Source organism: Conger conger, chromosome 1 (genome assembly GCF_963514075.1).
Source record: "Conger conger chromosome 1, fConCon1.1, whole genome shotgun sequence".
Taxonomy (NCBI): Eukaryota; Metazoa; Chordata; class Actinopteri; order Anguilliformes; family Congridae; genus Conger; species Conger conger.
In genome coordinates, this window is record NC_083760.1 from 35,365,752 (window position 1) to 35,382,967 (window position 17,216).

Below are 17,216 nucleotides of genomic sequence, written 5' to 3' on the forward strand. Positions count from 1 at the left end.
GATGCTCCCTCCCAAAAACATAATCGCTCTTTCTTCATACGCACATCACATGCACACACAATAGCTCAGTAATAAACACGCTTTTTTTATAATCATCACTCAAAAAAACTACAGAAGCTACTTCTTACACACACGAATGCACACATACTCACAAGAACTGTCGATCACAAATAGACATAATCTCGTTCACTTATACACATGCACACGTGGACAGAAGATCACAGGCATACCTGCAGATGCACACAAGAGCACAATCACACACTGGTATCTCACTTGTCTGCCATGGAGATCTTCTTGGCTTCCTGCTTGTAACTGCATGTCAGCTCATTCTGTATGCGAAGGACTAGGTCATCATCAATGGAACACTGGATTGCCCGCTGAATGACATCCAACCACCAGGGGGAGCGCTGATCCACCTTCAGTTCAGTTTATAAGATGTTAAAAGTAGAATCGAAGTAGAGACATGAATACACTGGGAAACAAATGCTTTCTCAACAGTGAATTCCAAGAAAACATGCCATTATGAGCCAGGACGCTTGTTAGCTTCGCTGGGAACGCTAACAGTGTTCCTATAGGCTACTAACAGTGACATATTCCCCTAATACAAACTAGCATTATTAGTAAGCCATTAGTTAGTATGACTTTATACTTCATCTTCTTCTAACTCACTCCCGAAATCCATGTCAGCATGGCCTGAATTTGCTTTTACCATGCGAATGCTTCGACAGCATAGTAGTAAAGTCTTCTAAAGCAGTAAAATGTTATTTTATTTTTTTAAACTTAAACTTATTGGCACTTTTGGAATTTACAAATCAACATGCACAGGAAAATAAACTTGAATACAAACAAAACTAGTGTAAATATTTAATCAGCCAATCTTGTGGCAGCAACTAAATGCATAAAAGCATGCAGACATCAAGAGGTTCAGCTGTTTTTCAGACCAAATGGGGAAGAAATGTGATCAAAGTGACTTTGACCGTGGAATGATTGTTTGTGCCTGACAGGGTGGTTTGAGTATCTCAGAAACTGTTGATCTCCTGGGATTTTCATGCACAACAGTTTGCAGAGAATGGTGCGAAAAACAAAAAAGCAGCAGTTCTGTGGGCAGAAATGCCTTGTTAATGAGAGAGGTCTGTTCCAGTCAAAGCTGACAGGATGGTAACAGTAATGCAAATAACCACACATTACAACAGTGGTATGCAGAGGAGCATCTCTGAACACACAACGCATCAACCCTCTAAGTGGATAGGCTACAGCAGCAGAATAATTAATACGTCTAAAAAATCGGATAATAAATACCTAATAAATTGCTCACTGAGTGTGTGTATATATAATGTTTGTAGCCATGTCTCAAGTCAGCACAGCACAAGTCATCAGTGTTCGAGGGCGAGACTCAAAGCTTGAGACTCCAAGTGTCATATTAGCCATAAAATCGAAAGATTTATCAGCAATTACAAAGAAATATCCCACATAGAATTGCTTTAGTTTTATTTTAAATAAAACCGAGTTTTTCCAAATACAGAAACACATTTAGAACCTCTCATGTGTAAGAGGTTCTCTCTAAGTGTTTGTATTCGTATTATCATGACAACCTTGGTTTGAGTACCCCCCCCTATGCACTGTCAATCTCGTTGACAGCCTCAGACCCATTGTCCTGCCCCCAGCCACCTGATGGGCCAGTTCTTACACTTCGGTCACTTCAAAGTTTCATGAGCGATTGTCACAGATTCCCACAGCAAATTTCTTAAAACCACTTCTGTCAGACACAAATATTTTAACAAGACCAATCTCCAAAACGGATCGGTCAATCCCAACAACATCCCCCATTTTGTAGCTCGGAATTCAACATCAAATTACAGAAAAAAGAAGCATGATGATACCCCCTTTACCACGCTGAGTCACAGATGCTGGGTGTCCACAGTGGTGGGACATGATCGGCTTTACAGTGCAGAGTAGACACACAGCCCATTGGGCCCATGGGCTAAAAAACCTGTCACTGACCTTGCGTTTGAGCTCTTTGATGCTCAGCAGCACAGGCTGTAGGGCTTCCCTTGCTTCTGACACTTCAGAGTTGGACTTGGTCATGTAGTGTTGCCGCAGCTGCTCGGCCTGTGTGATCAGAAAGCAACACACGCATGCAAACACACGCACGCACGCATGCACATACATACGTACGCACACACATGGAAGCATAAATGAGCACACAACCGCACATAGCACACATATACAGAGCCATGAAAAAGTATTCCCCTTCCTAATTAAATAAATTAAATAGTTATTCTGATTCTCTTCAATAATAGTTGTCTTAGCACCTCTTGGCACAGAGGAAGCAAACTAACCTCCTCTTTCAAGCGATCATCTCTTAGAGTTGGAGGTATCCCAGGGTGCTTTGCATTCAGTAGCTCCATTAAATTGTGTGTGGCGTGCAGCCTCTGTTACAGCAGAACATATAAAATCCAACCAGATGCTCAGTAAACCATTACATTTCAAAAAGAACATGGCAACAGAATATGCTGGGCAGAGCTCCTGGGAGGCCTCTAGGAGCCCAGTGAACTTTCACTGACCTGGAGTGAGTCGGTTTTCAGTCTGTCTTTGTGTTCCTCAGAAGAGCGCAGCACATCTCTGTAGAACTCCACTGCTGTCAGAAATTCACCTGCACAAGACAGGAGCAGCTTATGAGAACAGATGAGATCATTACTGCCAAATAATGTAAAACCATCAAAGCCGGTTCAGTCTTTGTGCCGCCTTAGGCAAGACTATGGTATGCAATTGCAGACTGGGGGGTTGGGGTAAATGTGATGGCAATCACGGAAGCAACACATCTCCCCCCCTCCTTGCTTTGGCATCCCTCCAGGTGGTTGGCACCCCTCTAGACAGATGGCGCCCTTGGTGACCGTTTATATTGCCTATGTCTAGAACCAGCACTGCATCAAAATGTAATAACTTTCAGTGATAAATGTAGCTAACGTACAAGCACATTTAAGGGGTACTCACAAGCTTTAAATTACCTAATATGCATGATCCCATTTTGCAACCATGATTCTTGGTGGTGTGAGTAATTCTTTCTAAAAGTCATTTAAGTAAATTAAATTAAAAATGATTTACCCTTTCGTTGAAGTTGTTCTGAGCTGCGTTCACAGTCCGAACATGTGTATAAGAAGTACCAGTGCAAATGAATCACTGTAGAAATGGTAGCGACACCTTCCCTCCCCTTCCCCCAAGGTTGCTCCTTTACGTTGACAGACGGCAATCACATTTACTTTACAAATGCAGAAGGAACAATGAAGCAGTCTATTGATTCATTCAAAAACTTCAGTACCCAGTACCTCAAATGATGCACAGACAGAGATCTGCCGATGTGTATTGTACAAAAACAATTTCCAACTGGATTAATAAAATGAATTAATTAATTAATCAGTGTGCAAGTTTTTGAACAGAGCAACAATCTTTGTTTGACAGCCTATTAACGTATATCATAAAAATTTAATCGCAATATATTTACCTGCCTGGAATTATTTAATAACCATATTATAAGTTCCATCCAGAATCAAAAGAGTCTACACAAAGTCAAAGAAACAATGATGCAAAAAAATAAATAGGCCAAAATGTAACAAAACTACTATGAGAAAACAACAGAGAAGTTGCAAGAAAATAATTGAAGAGGGAATTAACACACTGTGTTTTTTTTTTAACGATGCAATATCAATTTCTATTTAACAATGTTAAATAGAAATTATTTGTTATGAAGAGTTGTGATTTGTGCTTTGTTGTGAATAGTTAAATCAATGCACTGTCTATTGTGCAGTTTATTTTGAAATATAAGAATTGAATATGCAACTGGGACTGCGTGAATGGTTTTCTGGAGCCAGACTCTCGTGCTCTCTAAATAAGATTTTACCAAGCGGCCAAAACCTGGCTTATTTTTGAAGAACATTTCCATGCTAAGAGATGGTGCTCACCAGAACCACTGCAGTTGGCTCCAGTATAGGTAATTCAGACCCGTTTTCAATGTAAAGTACAATTGCGGTCAAAGTCAATAATGGAATGCCTCCACATGTGCTGATCATTTTTGTGTTATTATGACAATACAGCAATGCTTTGTGGACAAATCAGGGACAGATTACATCACTCACTCTCACACGCTCTGTGGAGGAGCTGCATCGGCTTCCCTACTACACAGTCTCTGGCTCCAAATTGTACAAGATAACGGCACTGGCAAACTTGATTTCCCAGGCTTCAAAACACTTGTCACAAGCCCGTGGAGAGTCAGTGGGTGGCGGCCACTTGATCCATATTTTTCTACAGTCTATGGCATTATCGCAGGGGTGCACAACTGCGGTCCTGGAGGGCCGTTCCGCGAGCTGGTTTCTGTTCTAACCAATTACCTTAATTTATGTTTCTGAGAGCTCTAGAAATGATGCTGGTCCACTCCTGTACTTCAGCAGAGTAAAATCTTTAGGATTAATTTGCAGTCTGTAGCAGTAGCTTGTGCACATACAAATGTCTGATCAAGACATTATGTAGCTAATTAAATAATTAAGCAGAAGCAGAAGCAGAAGTCACAAAATACTAAAGCGGATCAGCTTTGGCTGTGCACCCCTGCATTAACGGCAAAATCTTCTTATGAATTAAATTTATCTGCAAACACATGCCAGGTTTCCCATTTAATTTTGGCCACTCTGGCCGTTTGTGAGTAAAAAACATAATAAGTTACGTTATACAATGGATAGGTCCGGGCTACTGTCTCTAGAGGTCAGTTTGTGTTCCAGCCATGCCAATATCCATGATATATGCACGGCTAAATGGAATGTTCAAACATCTTTTAATATTATTCCGTGTTTGTAGATCAGCGTTATGTACTGTAACCAAAATTAACATAACGTTAGTTAACATAACATTAGTAGCCTACCAAAGCAAAACAAAATGAGTGATTTTAAAGTGCCCTTTGACCTTCTCGGGGATTTGGAAAGGAGTTGGAACAAAAAAACAAAAAAACAACTTGGGCAACATCTTCGGATCAAAATATCTGCAAAATCACCAAACCCCAACGCTATGAGTTATTTCTATAACTATAACTCCAGATAAATGTCTACAACAAAGACAAATGACTTATGTCTCAGTCTCGTCAGGTGTAAATTAGAAACCTAGCTGGCTAACGTGAGTGCAGTGGGGATATATTATTGCTATTAGCTAACGTTAGTACCGTGGGGATATATTATTGCTACTAGCCAACGTTAGTACCGTTGCTTAGCGGAGCGGGGATACATTATTGCTAGCTAACTTTGCTTAGCAACCAATACACTACTGTTCAGTGGAAGAATACATTTACCATAAAACATAGTGCCACTAAAAATACATTAATTTAAAGTTTGTCTTGTCTTATATTTTGTGAAATTTTGAAAGATAAATGTGGTAACCGTTGTATAAAAGCATTATGGAACTCAAACCTGTGATATATCTCAGTTTTGTTTTGTGCCTAACCACCCCGCTAGCTGTGCCAATATCCACGATATATACCACAGGTTTTAGTTCCATAACGCTTAATTATGAGAGTTGAAAGAAATATTGCTTTGTACAATCATTCAAAATTGCACACAAGATTTGCACAATTATCCACGCTTTGTATAAAGGGAGGCACACTGTCCCATACTTTGAAAACCCTACCCGGACCAAGATAATTTTTTTAATGAGGGAGTGGCCTTTTTATTTGACGTGAGATGTGTTCATAGCGTGAGACAAAAGTGTGAGAGTTGACAACCCGGCTGACTATTTAATTCAGGAACCAGTCAATTCACTCATGAACTTGCTGCAGACAAACACTACCACAAACTATCCCAGTGAGCAAAATCCAGAATCACATAGATGGGTGGAAATCCAGGTTGAGAAACGTTTCATGGTTTTCACCTGAACAACAGTGTTTTACTGACTTTTCACCGCAAAAACATTCACTGGGATATGAAAACACATTTCTGCTGAATTTTAACTAGATTACGGACATAACATTTAAATGTTTATGAGGGCCTGTGTCACATTCTCACAACCGATGAGCTATAATAACCTGCTGTGTATCTACAATAAATGCACTAGCTTAAGTTAATCTCTTAGATAGTGGTGGAACAAATAGTTGTGGAGCAAATTCAGAAACGGAGTGGCCACTGATTCATTCTTGGGGGTGAACCCTGAACTGTGATTTGACATTTAATTTCAGTCTTAATGTTGAATCAAGCATGCACTGAAGCTGACAGATATTCTAGCAGCTCTGTACCTCTGATGATGTGGATTCCTGCCAGGCCGTTGAGAGCACACACCAACTGTCTGTGTGCCTCTTCACACTCAACTCTGCACTTCTTCTGCAGGGACTTCAGAAGCTCCTCCATTGTCATGGTGCTACAGGGATCACAGACCAGTACATACAATGACATGCTGCGCAGACCAACATACCATGCCTTTCGGAGTTAACCATTATAACATCAGTCTATACAGACAATTGCTTCGAGGTTTTCACTATTGTATAGGAACAATTCACCTCTAGCTCAGAAATATTCTTCAGCCTCATTGCATATTAAATCAGATCCTATGAAATTACTCACTACTTGAGTAGTTTTTTCAGTAGATATTTTCTTACACTTACTCAAGTAGTTGTTTGGACAAGTACTTTTACTTTTACTTGAGTCATTATTATTTTAAAGTAACAATATTTTTACTTGAGTACAGTATTTGGCTACTCTGCCCACCTCTGTTGTGTACTGTGGAAATGCTGTCCATCATCTTAAAACGACAGTGCATTACGATACAATTAAAATTTACAGCAATGACAGTATGGTCATGTTTATGAAAGTATATGCACCATTACAAAGTGATGGCAGATAATTATCGAACTATGATGAACCAATGGCAACATACTGTATCATCAAGGATTATGCCAGTGGCTTTGTGCCAAGCACAGCAGGACAGTGAGAGCGCTCAGTGGGGCTCACCTCTTCTGGAAGGGTAGGAACTCGCCCCTCACTGCCTGTGGGTGGCAGCAGGCCTGCCGCAGCCGCAACAGTGGGTACAGGATGGTGTTGACTGTGCGGCGGTCCAGACTGCCTAGCTTCAGGGTCCAGTCGGAGATCTTCCTGAGCTTCACCAGGGCATCCTGGGAGCAGACTTCGTGCTGCCGATGGTAGAAGTGGCCCTCGACCGGTGAGAAGTTCAGCCAGTGGACCTCTTCTGTCTGTGGAGGGATCTGAATCTGGAGCAGACCAGGGGAAACCCACAATTTATTAATAATGGAACTCGGGATATCAAAAATATTACATATAGCATTCAGTTTACCGAAACCAGTCTGCAAGGACCAGTGTGATATTTTGTTAATCTGTCAAGGCCAATTGAATTTCAACCACTGTTTCTAAAGTCACTAATGTCTGATTTACCTTGTGTTCTGTTCCTAGAAAGACAGGACAAGAATCTGTCATGAAAAATAAATACACATATGTTGCAACTATTTATAGAGTTTAATCATCATACCTGATCAATGACATCTTTTTTAGCAGACCGCCATAGGAGCTGGCCAATGAGGTGGTAGAGAGGCTCAGTGTTCCCCCGGCGATACGGTCGGTACAGCAGCTGGTCCCACCAGTACTTCACCCAGTATGGGTCCACACCCAGGAACAAAACCAGTCCGTATAGATCTGGGTAGCACAAAGGCAGGGGGAAAACAAAACACAATGAAATTAACAGTAAATATTCCGAAAGGCATTTAAAGCCCCAGGTGAGGAAGAGTTACGGACTGGCAATGGGGCTGCCTGACTAGGGCCTGCCTGGGCCGCTCAGAATTGATAATTACATTGATCTAAAAAGAGAAATAAAATAAAAAGGGGCGGCCTGTAGCGTAGTGGTTAAGGTAAATGACTGGGACACGCAAGGTCGGTGCCTCTAATCCCGGTGTAGCCACAATAAGATCCGATCCATTGTTTCTCCATTCTGATGGTTGATATTAACATTAACATCTGCATGATTTTATGCGTTGCACTGCTGCCACATGATTGGCTGATTAGATAATCACATGAATAAGTAGGTTTTCCTAGTAAAGTGCTCAGTGAGTGTATATGTAAACAATAGAGCTGATGAACATACTGTACATGTGAGACCCATTTTTCTCCAGTATTAATGTAGACTTTATCCCATATCTCCCAGATTAACCATCTGAGACAAGTTTAATTTGTCCCTTTCTTAAGGCCAAATCAGCATGCTTAGCCTCAAGGGGCGACATAGGCTCAGGCGGCAAGAGCAGTCGTCTGGCAGTCGGAGGGTTGCCAGTTCGATCCCCCACCCGGGCTGTGTAGAAGTGTCCCTGAGCAAGACACCTAACCCCTTGCATGGCAGCCAATCGCCATTGGTGTGTGAGTGTATGTGCAAATGGCTGAATGAGAAGCATCAATTGTACAGCGCTTTGGATGAAGGCGCCATTTACCATTTACCATTAGAATCTGTGACAACGCGGTCCAAAAGTGTCCATAATCCAATCTTGAGATCAATAGTTTGTGCAATAGTTTGAGTTTCTAAAAGATAAAAGTGTAGTCATATATAAAAGGGTTTTTTTCGAGAGGTGGGCTTTCTATAAATATTTCAGCCAATCAATCAGTCCAACTTCATTAAGCGCGAGAGAGGCAGCTCCCCTGCAACTCACCTTCCAGGCCTCTCTGCACTGGAGTACCACTAACACACCAACGGTTGATGGAGGTGAGGCGCAATGCCATTTCTGCAGCCTAAGGGGAGACAAATAAAAATATTGACAGGCTTAATGTGAAACAAGAGACAGAAAACCAAAATTTTGACGAGTGCCAAATAGCTTTTTTTGTGGGTGGATACTGAAAGGGCGGAGTCTGACCTTGGCGGTGGTGCACTCCACCATCTGGGCCTCATCCAGACAAACACGCCACCACTCCACAGCTACCAGAGGGCTGGGCACGGCCATGTATCGCTTCTGGTTACGGAATCGGCGTCCGTCCTCGCTGTTGCTGTGGGGAATGTCTACGTAGTTCAGCTCAGAGCGGAGCACATCGTAGGTGGTGATGACTACGTCCTGCTCGGCCAGGACATGGGGCTGGATGAACCCGTGCTTCTTCACACCTTGGTACACCTGGTGCCACAACAGAAAACTCTCAGCATTCACACACTTACCAAATCAAATAAATTCAGGGCAAAATTCCAAGTGATTTCAAGGTATCCGTAACCCAAATTCAAGGACCCATAAAAATGATGCTCTCAATAAAGCAAAAAAATAAATAAACAAATGGCCTCCGTATCTCTGAAAATGATTGCTCTTTCAGGATCAGGTCTTTCTCCTCTAATCCAAAGTCCTTACTTTAGCATGTGACATTAACATCTGCAATACCACAATAACTTAAAACAATTAATAAGTCTAATTACAAATGATCTTTCAAGCTTAAAAACTAGATTTCAATGAATCTTCAGATTCCACAATAACAACTGAAAGATGCAAGAATAGTACAATTGACATAGACTGCAAATACATTTCAGTTACAGAATGAGGAACAATTATTTGCAAATGAAAGAACAATATGAAATACAATATAGAGCAAACCTGCTGAACTTCCAGCTTTTGTAATATGGATTTGAATTCACTTTACAAAAGCACAGCTAAATACACAAACGTTTGGCAGCAAAAAAACACAAGAATGGTGCAGGTCAATAGGATTAGGAAACATTTCATTTTTATATCCTCACCAATGCAATTTAGCCAATTTTTAAGCAATTCGTGAAGACCTTCAATTTTCTGGAAACACACGCCAGATATAACTACTAATCAGTTAATATTCAAATCAGTGTCGCTTGCTTTGAAAGGACTCAATTAGCTATAATGATATGTCAATCAAGGTTGACAATTTTCATGACTACTGATGCAGAACTGAAGTAATACTGCACATTATGTTTTCTTGTTGTGTAAGGTCACTTGCTGCTCATAGCATGGGTTCATGATGATATAATAACCATCCGGGGAATGAATGTCATAGTATCAAAGTAATATAAATTACAGCACATAATTAATCAACATTACCATATAAATAGTCTCATCTTCATTTAAAAGGATAACACAATATGTATATACATAAAAAAAGATAATGATAATAACAAAGTTAAAATAGAATTCATCAAAAGGCTAATAAAGTGTTTTTCAAAGAGACTTAAAACTGTTAACTGTCTCTGCCTTTCAAATGTTAACAGGGAGTGAATTCCAGACCTTTAGCCTGGAGTAAGGAGATCTCTCTGAATGAACGAAAGGCCAGTACAAGCTCAGAAACATAGGAAGGGGGCCAAGCCGTGCATAGCTTTAATATAATTATAACTTATTGCCACAATGTGCCACAATCAAGCTCATTAAACTGTGTGTATACCCTCACTGTAAAAATCACGAAAAAGAAGCATCAGCATCATTTTCAGTGTGTCTCAACCGAAGCCTCACCAGGACTCGCAGGGAGGAACAGCGAACATGGCGGTTGATCTCCTCCACCCACTGGTGGCAGATGGAGCTTGGAGAGATGATTAGGGTGGCGCCAGAAGGCACGGGCATCATAGCCACCAGGCAGTGGGGGCAGTAGAAGGGGGTGGTGCCCACGCTCTCCTTCTTGTAGTTGACGCACTCGGCATGCTGCCAAAGCAGGCAGTTCAGGCACTGCACACGTGCCTTATAGTCCACCAGGCCCAGCTCCCCGCAGATACATTCGAAGCGGTAGCCTAGGGTGTTGAAGGGGAGGCCCACTGAGGGCCATATAGAAGGTGCACTCTCACTGAGGCACGAAGGCCTCCCCAAAATACCCTCTGGGGTGGGTTTTACCTCTGGTTCACTTTCCCTCACAGAGGTGGAACTCGGGCCATTGTTGGCTCCGATGGGGGGGGGCTGTGCCCCAACTGCTAGAACACTGGTGAGCTGGGAGTCCTGAGCTTGGATGTGTGGTTCACCCTCACCCTGCTCTTCCTCCAAGCACCTGTCTTTCGAGCAGTCACCATGAGCTCCTACAGAGGAGCTAAGTGGGGCAGAGCTGTCGACGGTATCTGCTTGAGTAGAGCGCTCCCCTGTGGTCTCAGAGTCCACCATTGACTCTTTCCCCAGCCCTGAGCACCTGCGGGTCATCCTTTTACGCCCGCCATCTAGGTTGGAAGGCTTCTAGTGAAAAGTGATATAGAGAAAGAGGTTAATATTTATTTGAAGAAGAGGAATACTGACTGAAATCTGTTATGCATTTTTGTCATAATGGATAAGGTTGGAAGGGCTCTCTTTAAAGTGGTTAAGGTACATGACTGGGACCCACAAGGTTGGTGGTTCGATCCCCAGTGTAGCCGCAATAAGATTCACACAGCCGTTGGGCCCTTGAGCGAGGCCCTTCACCCTGCATTGCTCCAGGGGAGGATTGTCTCCTGCTTAGTCTAATCAACTGTATGTCGCTCTGAATAAGGGTGGCTGCCAAATTCCATTAATGTAATGTAATGAAATCCGAATCCTACATCAGTTCTCTTCCGAGATTCTCCATTCTCCACCCCTGGACTCCACAGAAATTCAAAAACAGACCACCAACAATCATTCCAAATTATCTATCCTCCACCCCTCTCTAATGCAGACACAAAAATCAGGAAAATAAAAATACATACAGGTTTCACAGCGCCACTCCTTTTTTTCGTATCTTTGTATTTCTTTCCGAGCTTGAATGACCCTGCCAGCCCACGGCCTTTGACCTGGTCCACCATTTCCTCCTTGATGAGCTTGGCCAAAGTCTTCTTGATGTGGTTACGATTCTTCAGAAGGTCGTAGCCGTATGTGGCACGGATGTAGGCAAAAATGGCATTCACAGAGGCACCTTTCCCAACCCTCATCTCCTTTATAGCAGTGAGAAGCATCACACGTACAGCTATGTGTAAAAAGAAAATAATTTTACTCCAAGACACTGTGGTTGGGCATACCAAAATGTATTAAAAGGAACCAAGCCAGTATAAGGTCTAATGAAATTATATGGGTCTGGTACATATACACTCAGTGAGCAATTTATAAGGACCTGTAAATCAGCTTATTAATGCAAATATTTAAATCAGCCAATCATGGGGCAGCAACTAAATGCATAAAAGTATGCAGACATGGTCAAGAAGTTCAGCTGTTGTTCAGATAAAATGTCAGAATGGGGAAGAAATTGAATGGTTGTTGTTGCCAGACAGGGTGGCTAGTGTATCTCAGAAACTGCTGATCTCCTGTGAGCAGCAGTTCTGTGGGCATACACGCGTTGTTAATGAGAGAGGTCAGAGGAGAATGGCCTGACTGTGTATATAAATACTGTGCCTACAGCTTATTTTAAAAAACGTTAGGACACATCCCTGAGAGACTTAAGAATATTAAGCAATAATTAGTCATACAAGTGTGATGATATTAAATAAAAGCTTTTTAGATTGGTGCTAGAGAACAAGAAACATATTAATGAATTGCCATTTGCGGCCTTAATATTTACACATTTAGGCTTGTAAGTATTTGGACAGTGGTATAATTTTTGTTCTGCACTCCAGCACATTGAATTTATAATGAAACAATGAATATAAGGTTGAAGACTGCCACCTTTGAGGGTATGTACATCCATGTGGTGTGATCAGTGTCGGAATTACATCCTTTTTTAGACATTTTAAGGGACCAAAGTAATTGGACAGTTGTCTTCTCAGTTTTTTATGATTAGTCAGGTGTATTCAATTGCTACAAATAAAGCAAAATGAAAGAAAAAATAAAGAAAATGGGTTTCATTGAAAGGAACTCTCCCCAAAGTAACATTACTTTTGGAGTCATGGATTTGTGTTTTACGGTAGGCTGTAAACAACATTATCTAACCATCCGGATAACAACACCCCTGGTTCATTACTGCAGTTTTAACTACTAAACTAGCTAGCTCATTTTTTTAATCCTAGAAACAGCTGGTTAACCTTAATATCAGTTAACAGGATCAACATTACCCTGCTCATAAATTAAGGTTACAGACTGATACCAGTAAGAAGCACATCCGTCACTCCAGCTAGTGGTCTCATTTTGGTAACGTGAAAACCCAAAGGTGATTTTTATGGTATCAAAAATAAACTATTCATTAATCATGCTAATTGCGGTAAAAACAAACTAACGTGCATGATTAGGTAAGTGTATGATCAGCCCCCCCCCCCCCCCCCCAAAAAACTGAAAAAAGCAGTAATTTAAAAAAAAAAGCATTTTTAACTTTAACTTGCATCTCGTAGGGGAGACCAGAGATGGTTGTCACACTTCTTACACACTTGATTTCAGCTTGTCATATAAGCATAATTTCAACACTAGTGCAAGCCTTCGGTAATAGTATGTATACCATTTATCCTCTTGCAATACTATAAGAAAAAGTTAGAAACTCACAAAGACAACCTGTCACACAATATGGGGCTGGTTTTCACAAAAAGAGTTTAGTAAAAATACTTTTTTTAAAAATATTTTTAAACATTCATAAATATTGTGGTCACCCAATACAGTCCCCTCCAAAAGTATTGGAACAACAAGGTAAATTCCTTAGTTTTTGCTATACACTGAAGACAATTGAGTTCGAGGTGAAAAGATGTACATGAGATTTTATTTCCTGGTATTTTTATCTAGATTTGTTGAACAACTTAGAACATATCACCCAATTTTAAGGTGGCCAGAAGTATTGGAACATGTGACCGGCACATGTGTCATGTTGCCCAGATGTGTCCTGTTAAAATTGATTGCTTCAACCAGAAATAGTTCTGAAAGTCCACTTTTGGTTTTAGTCTGTGAAGACTGCATTTGTGTTAGAAGAGATAAACCGACATGAAGACCAGAGGGCTGTCCCCATCCCCGGTCTCCTCTACTTTGACCAAGAATGACATAGTTAGTACACGAAATGTGTGCAGGTTGGCAGGTATGGAAATTTTACCACTGTCCAAATACTTATGAACTGCACTGTAAATGCCCTCACATTAAATGTGACAATCAGCACATTAGCCTCATATGGATTCATTTCAAATCAAATGTTGTGGAGTACAGAGCCTAAAGAACAGTCCAAATACTTACAGACTGCACTGTACTTGAATAAAAATAAGTAAAACATTGTTCACACAATTTTTCACACAAAAAAGCTATAACCTCGAATCTGCAGCACTTACGAGGATAGTACACCTTTTCTTTCGGTCTTATCTCCCGCTTGAAATAATCTTTTCTCTCTCTTTCTTTTGGTGGAGTGGGGACAAAATAGTTGACTGACTGTCCCTGTGAACACAAAAGCAAAGGCGAGGACTGAAGGATGAAAATCAACAACATAGTATGCGTTAAGGGTTTTAGAGTGACAGTTAGGATTCATTCAAATGATATACACAACCTGGTGTAAGTAGCCGACAAAGAAAAGATTAAAGCGTTGACCATATCTAATGACCTGTGGTGTTTTCTCTGTCCAGGATATTTAGATGATGTGCTTGAGATTATCTGGAACATCTTTTAATCAAGTTAAATTTCTAAGACATTGTTATACTGATTCATTCTTTCACTTTATGAAAGATAAATCCGTATAACAATTGAAAATGTGATAGTTTAACTTGCTGATAATACACTTAAGCAGGGAATACACCAAGCCGTCACACGATAGTCAGCCAACAAACAGATGGTCTTGTCTGTCTCAAGAAGTGTTCACATTGCCACAACGGTCACCTCCTTATTTGCATCTACTTATCTGTATTCTTTGCCTCAGCAAATGCAAGTGAACATTGCCTATTGGCCTGAATTATTTCTGGTTATTCAGCCTTATTGTTTATTGTTTGTCTTTTTTTGGTGACTAAAAAAATGCAAGAGCCTGAGAACCACTGTTGAAAAATTCTGGGGAGAATGGTAATATACATACATTTCCTTCCATCTAAGACATCAAAATGATATGGGCCTATGTATTACGAATAACTTCAAACTTCTGACTAAAATAAGGTTAAACAAAACTTTTAGAGTCCTATCTTGGACTTGGTGCAACATGGCAGTAAACCCAAACCCCCTGAAAAAGTGTCATCACTAGTTTCAGAGAGACACAATGACCTTATTCCCTCCAGTGCCTTGACTGTTAAAATAGCAAATGACCATGCACCTATTTGGACATGTTGGTCTTAGGTGTGGTCATGGTAATTCTTTGCGTATTGGTATTTTGATGCAGCCGAATGCGTTTGCATTTTGACCAAGAAAAACCAGAACAAGTCATGTTGCAGTTTCCACCACTATTTTAACAGCGTAATATGACGTTAGTAATGTGCCTATATGCTTCTGCACAACTGTACACCTCCATGCCTGTTAGACATGCAGGGATACAAATAAACATGAATAAAAACATGAAGACTACAATGTGACAAAGTATTATTGTGTATTTCTATCAATAATATTTTAAAAACAACATAACCTAATTAGAAAATCGCAGTAACGACGAATAAAACTAGCTAATCGTCAATTTTGGGGTAATGGCTCACTGTTAAATACGTGTCTGATGACAGGAATATAGTGTGTGAATTATGTAATACTCATGAAAACACACACTGTAGCCAAATGGGAAAAAGTTTTGTAATATGCTAATTTGCTTAAGATGTTTGTATAAGTCAGGTGGAACATTGTAATACATTATAATAGAGTTATATGCCAATAATGTAATGTAATATAATTAAATTTCCACATAAGCATTGGTCAAGTGTTGAAATGAAGAGTGTTAATTTCCCATTTCCAAAATGATTACACCTGCACATTAAACAAGAAGGTGAAATTGTATGTTAATCTTCCTGTGTAATTTCGGAGCACTTTGTGATTGTAATATAAACCATCACAATCAAAGAACACAGCAGTGTGCACATGCCATTTCCCCTTCTTACTGATAAAGCCTGCACATTACACCAAAGCAGTCTTTCTGCACATATCAGGATAAATAGCCTTGAACAGTCCCCAAGTTAATGTTGGGAGAGGGAGGGGCTTCCTCACTTCAGGAAGAGTGAGGCCACCTTGGTCCAGGCCCTGGCGCATGTTGAACAGAATCACAGCCAGAACCTCCACCGTCTTGCCCAGGCCCATCTCATCTGCCAAGATCCCACCTGGCCAGTTCACCCCTGCCAGGGGGAACTCTCTGATCAGACTGCATATGGGAGGTAGAAGGGGATAACATATCACTCTGGTTGGCCATATACACCATAACACCTTACATGCTGACATACAGCGTTATGAGATCATAAGGTCATAAGCTGTGAAAAGCTGGCATGATTATGTTCATTGGGTTAGTATTGGTACTACATCATTCCTATGACAGCATATTGTGTTACATAGTCTTAACAATGGGGGCATTCAGTCAATAATCAATCACTTTCTGACCTCACTCTTTTGAATTTGAACACATATTTCAAGTTAGAATGTGGGTTAACCCATATTGGACCCCCCACCCCATCTAAAGACATAGGGCTCTTTCAAATGCTTATTTTTACCTCCATGCTTCCTTTCTTAGAGCCATTTTCTACCTGCCACAGTGATTTGCTACAGTATTATCAGCACACTTGTGGCATGGGTTTACTGCCTACCTGTCTGTGTTTCTTAGTATTTCATTGCAAAATACATTTTTACTTTTGTAGCACTTTATATGTAAATTATGAAAATGAACTCAATTAAAATTGGTATTATATATATTATATATGGTAAAAGTGTCTTGCTTCATTTAAGTCTCTGAGATGCTCATCTCTCGAGTTATGAAGCCCAAAGTAAAACACTGCAAAATGGGTGAGGGTTGCCGGATCGGCTGCAAAGTAGTTAAAGGGTATTTTTATACATTTATACATAACCTTCCCATTTCAGGGGACAATAATGTTTGGGAGACAAATGGCTTCACAGCTGTTTGTAATTGCTCAGGTGTGTTTAATTGCCTCCTTAATGCAGGTATTAAGACAGCTCTCAGCACCTTGTCTGTCCTATATATGAAAACTATGCTGTTTATGAACATGGACACAAGGACCAAAGTTCTGCCAATGAATGTCACAGAAGCCATTATGAGACTGGGAAACAAAAATAAAATGGTTAGCGACATCAGTCAAAGTTAATTGTTTGCAACATAATTAAGAAGTAAGAGAGCACTGGCAAGCGTACTAATGGGACTGGCACGCCAAGGAAGACCTCCACAGCTGATGACAGAATTCACCAAGAAAAATCACCA

General features: G+C 40.6%; 1 protein-coding gene across 4 annotated transcripts in view; it reads right to left on the reverse strand.

Annotated features, from left to right (window-relative positions):
* Positions 1 to 17,216, reverse strand: part of shprh (SNF2 histone linker PHD RING helicase) — a 52,262-nt gene that overhangs the window by 20,778 nt on the left and 14,268 nt on the right. For all 4 annotated transcript variants that reach the window (XR_009708605.1, XM_061239984.1, XM_061239975.1 and 1 more), the window contains 13 exons: positions 16,004 to 16,154; positions 14,173 to 14,275; positions 11,653 to 11,909; positions 10,469 to 11,170; positions 8,873 to 9,124; positions 8,672 to 8,750; positions 7,510 to 7,673; positions 6,978 to 7,234; positions 6,266 to 6,387; positions 2,565 to 2,653; positions 2,340 to 2,432; positions 2,002 to 2,109; positions 274 to 416 (listed from right to left, as the gene is read on the reverse strand). Coding sequence is in view for 3 of the 4 variants with exons in the window: in XM_061239984.1 (XP_061095968.1) it covers positions 274 to 416; positions 2,002 to 2,109; positions 2,340 to 2,432; positions 2,565 to 2,653; positions 6,266 to 6,387; positions 6,978 to 7,234; positions 7,510 to 7,673; positions 8,672 to 8,750; positions 8,873 to 9,124; positions 10,469 to 11,170; positions 11,653 to 11,909; positions 14,173 to 14,275; positions 16,004 to 16,154 (2,520 nt within the window). In the remaining variant the exon portion in view is untranslated. The remainder of the gene's footprint in view (positions 1 to 273; positions 417 to 2,001; positions 2,110 to 2,339; positions 2,433 to 2,564; positions 2,654 to 6,265; positions 6,388 to 6,977; positions 7,235 to 7,509; positions 7,674 to 8,671; positions 8,751 to 8,872; positions 9,125 to 10,468; positions 11,171 to 11,652; positions 11,910 to 14,172; positions 14,276 to 16,003; positions 16,155 to 17,216) is intronic.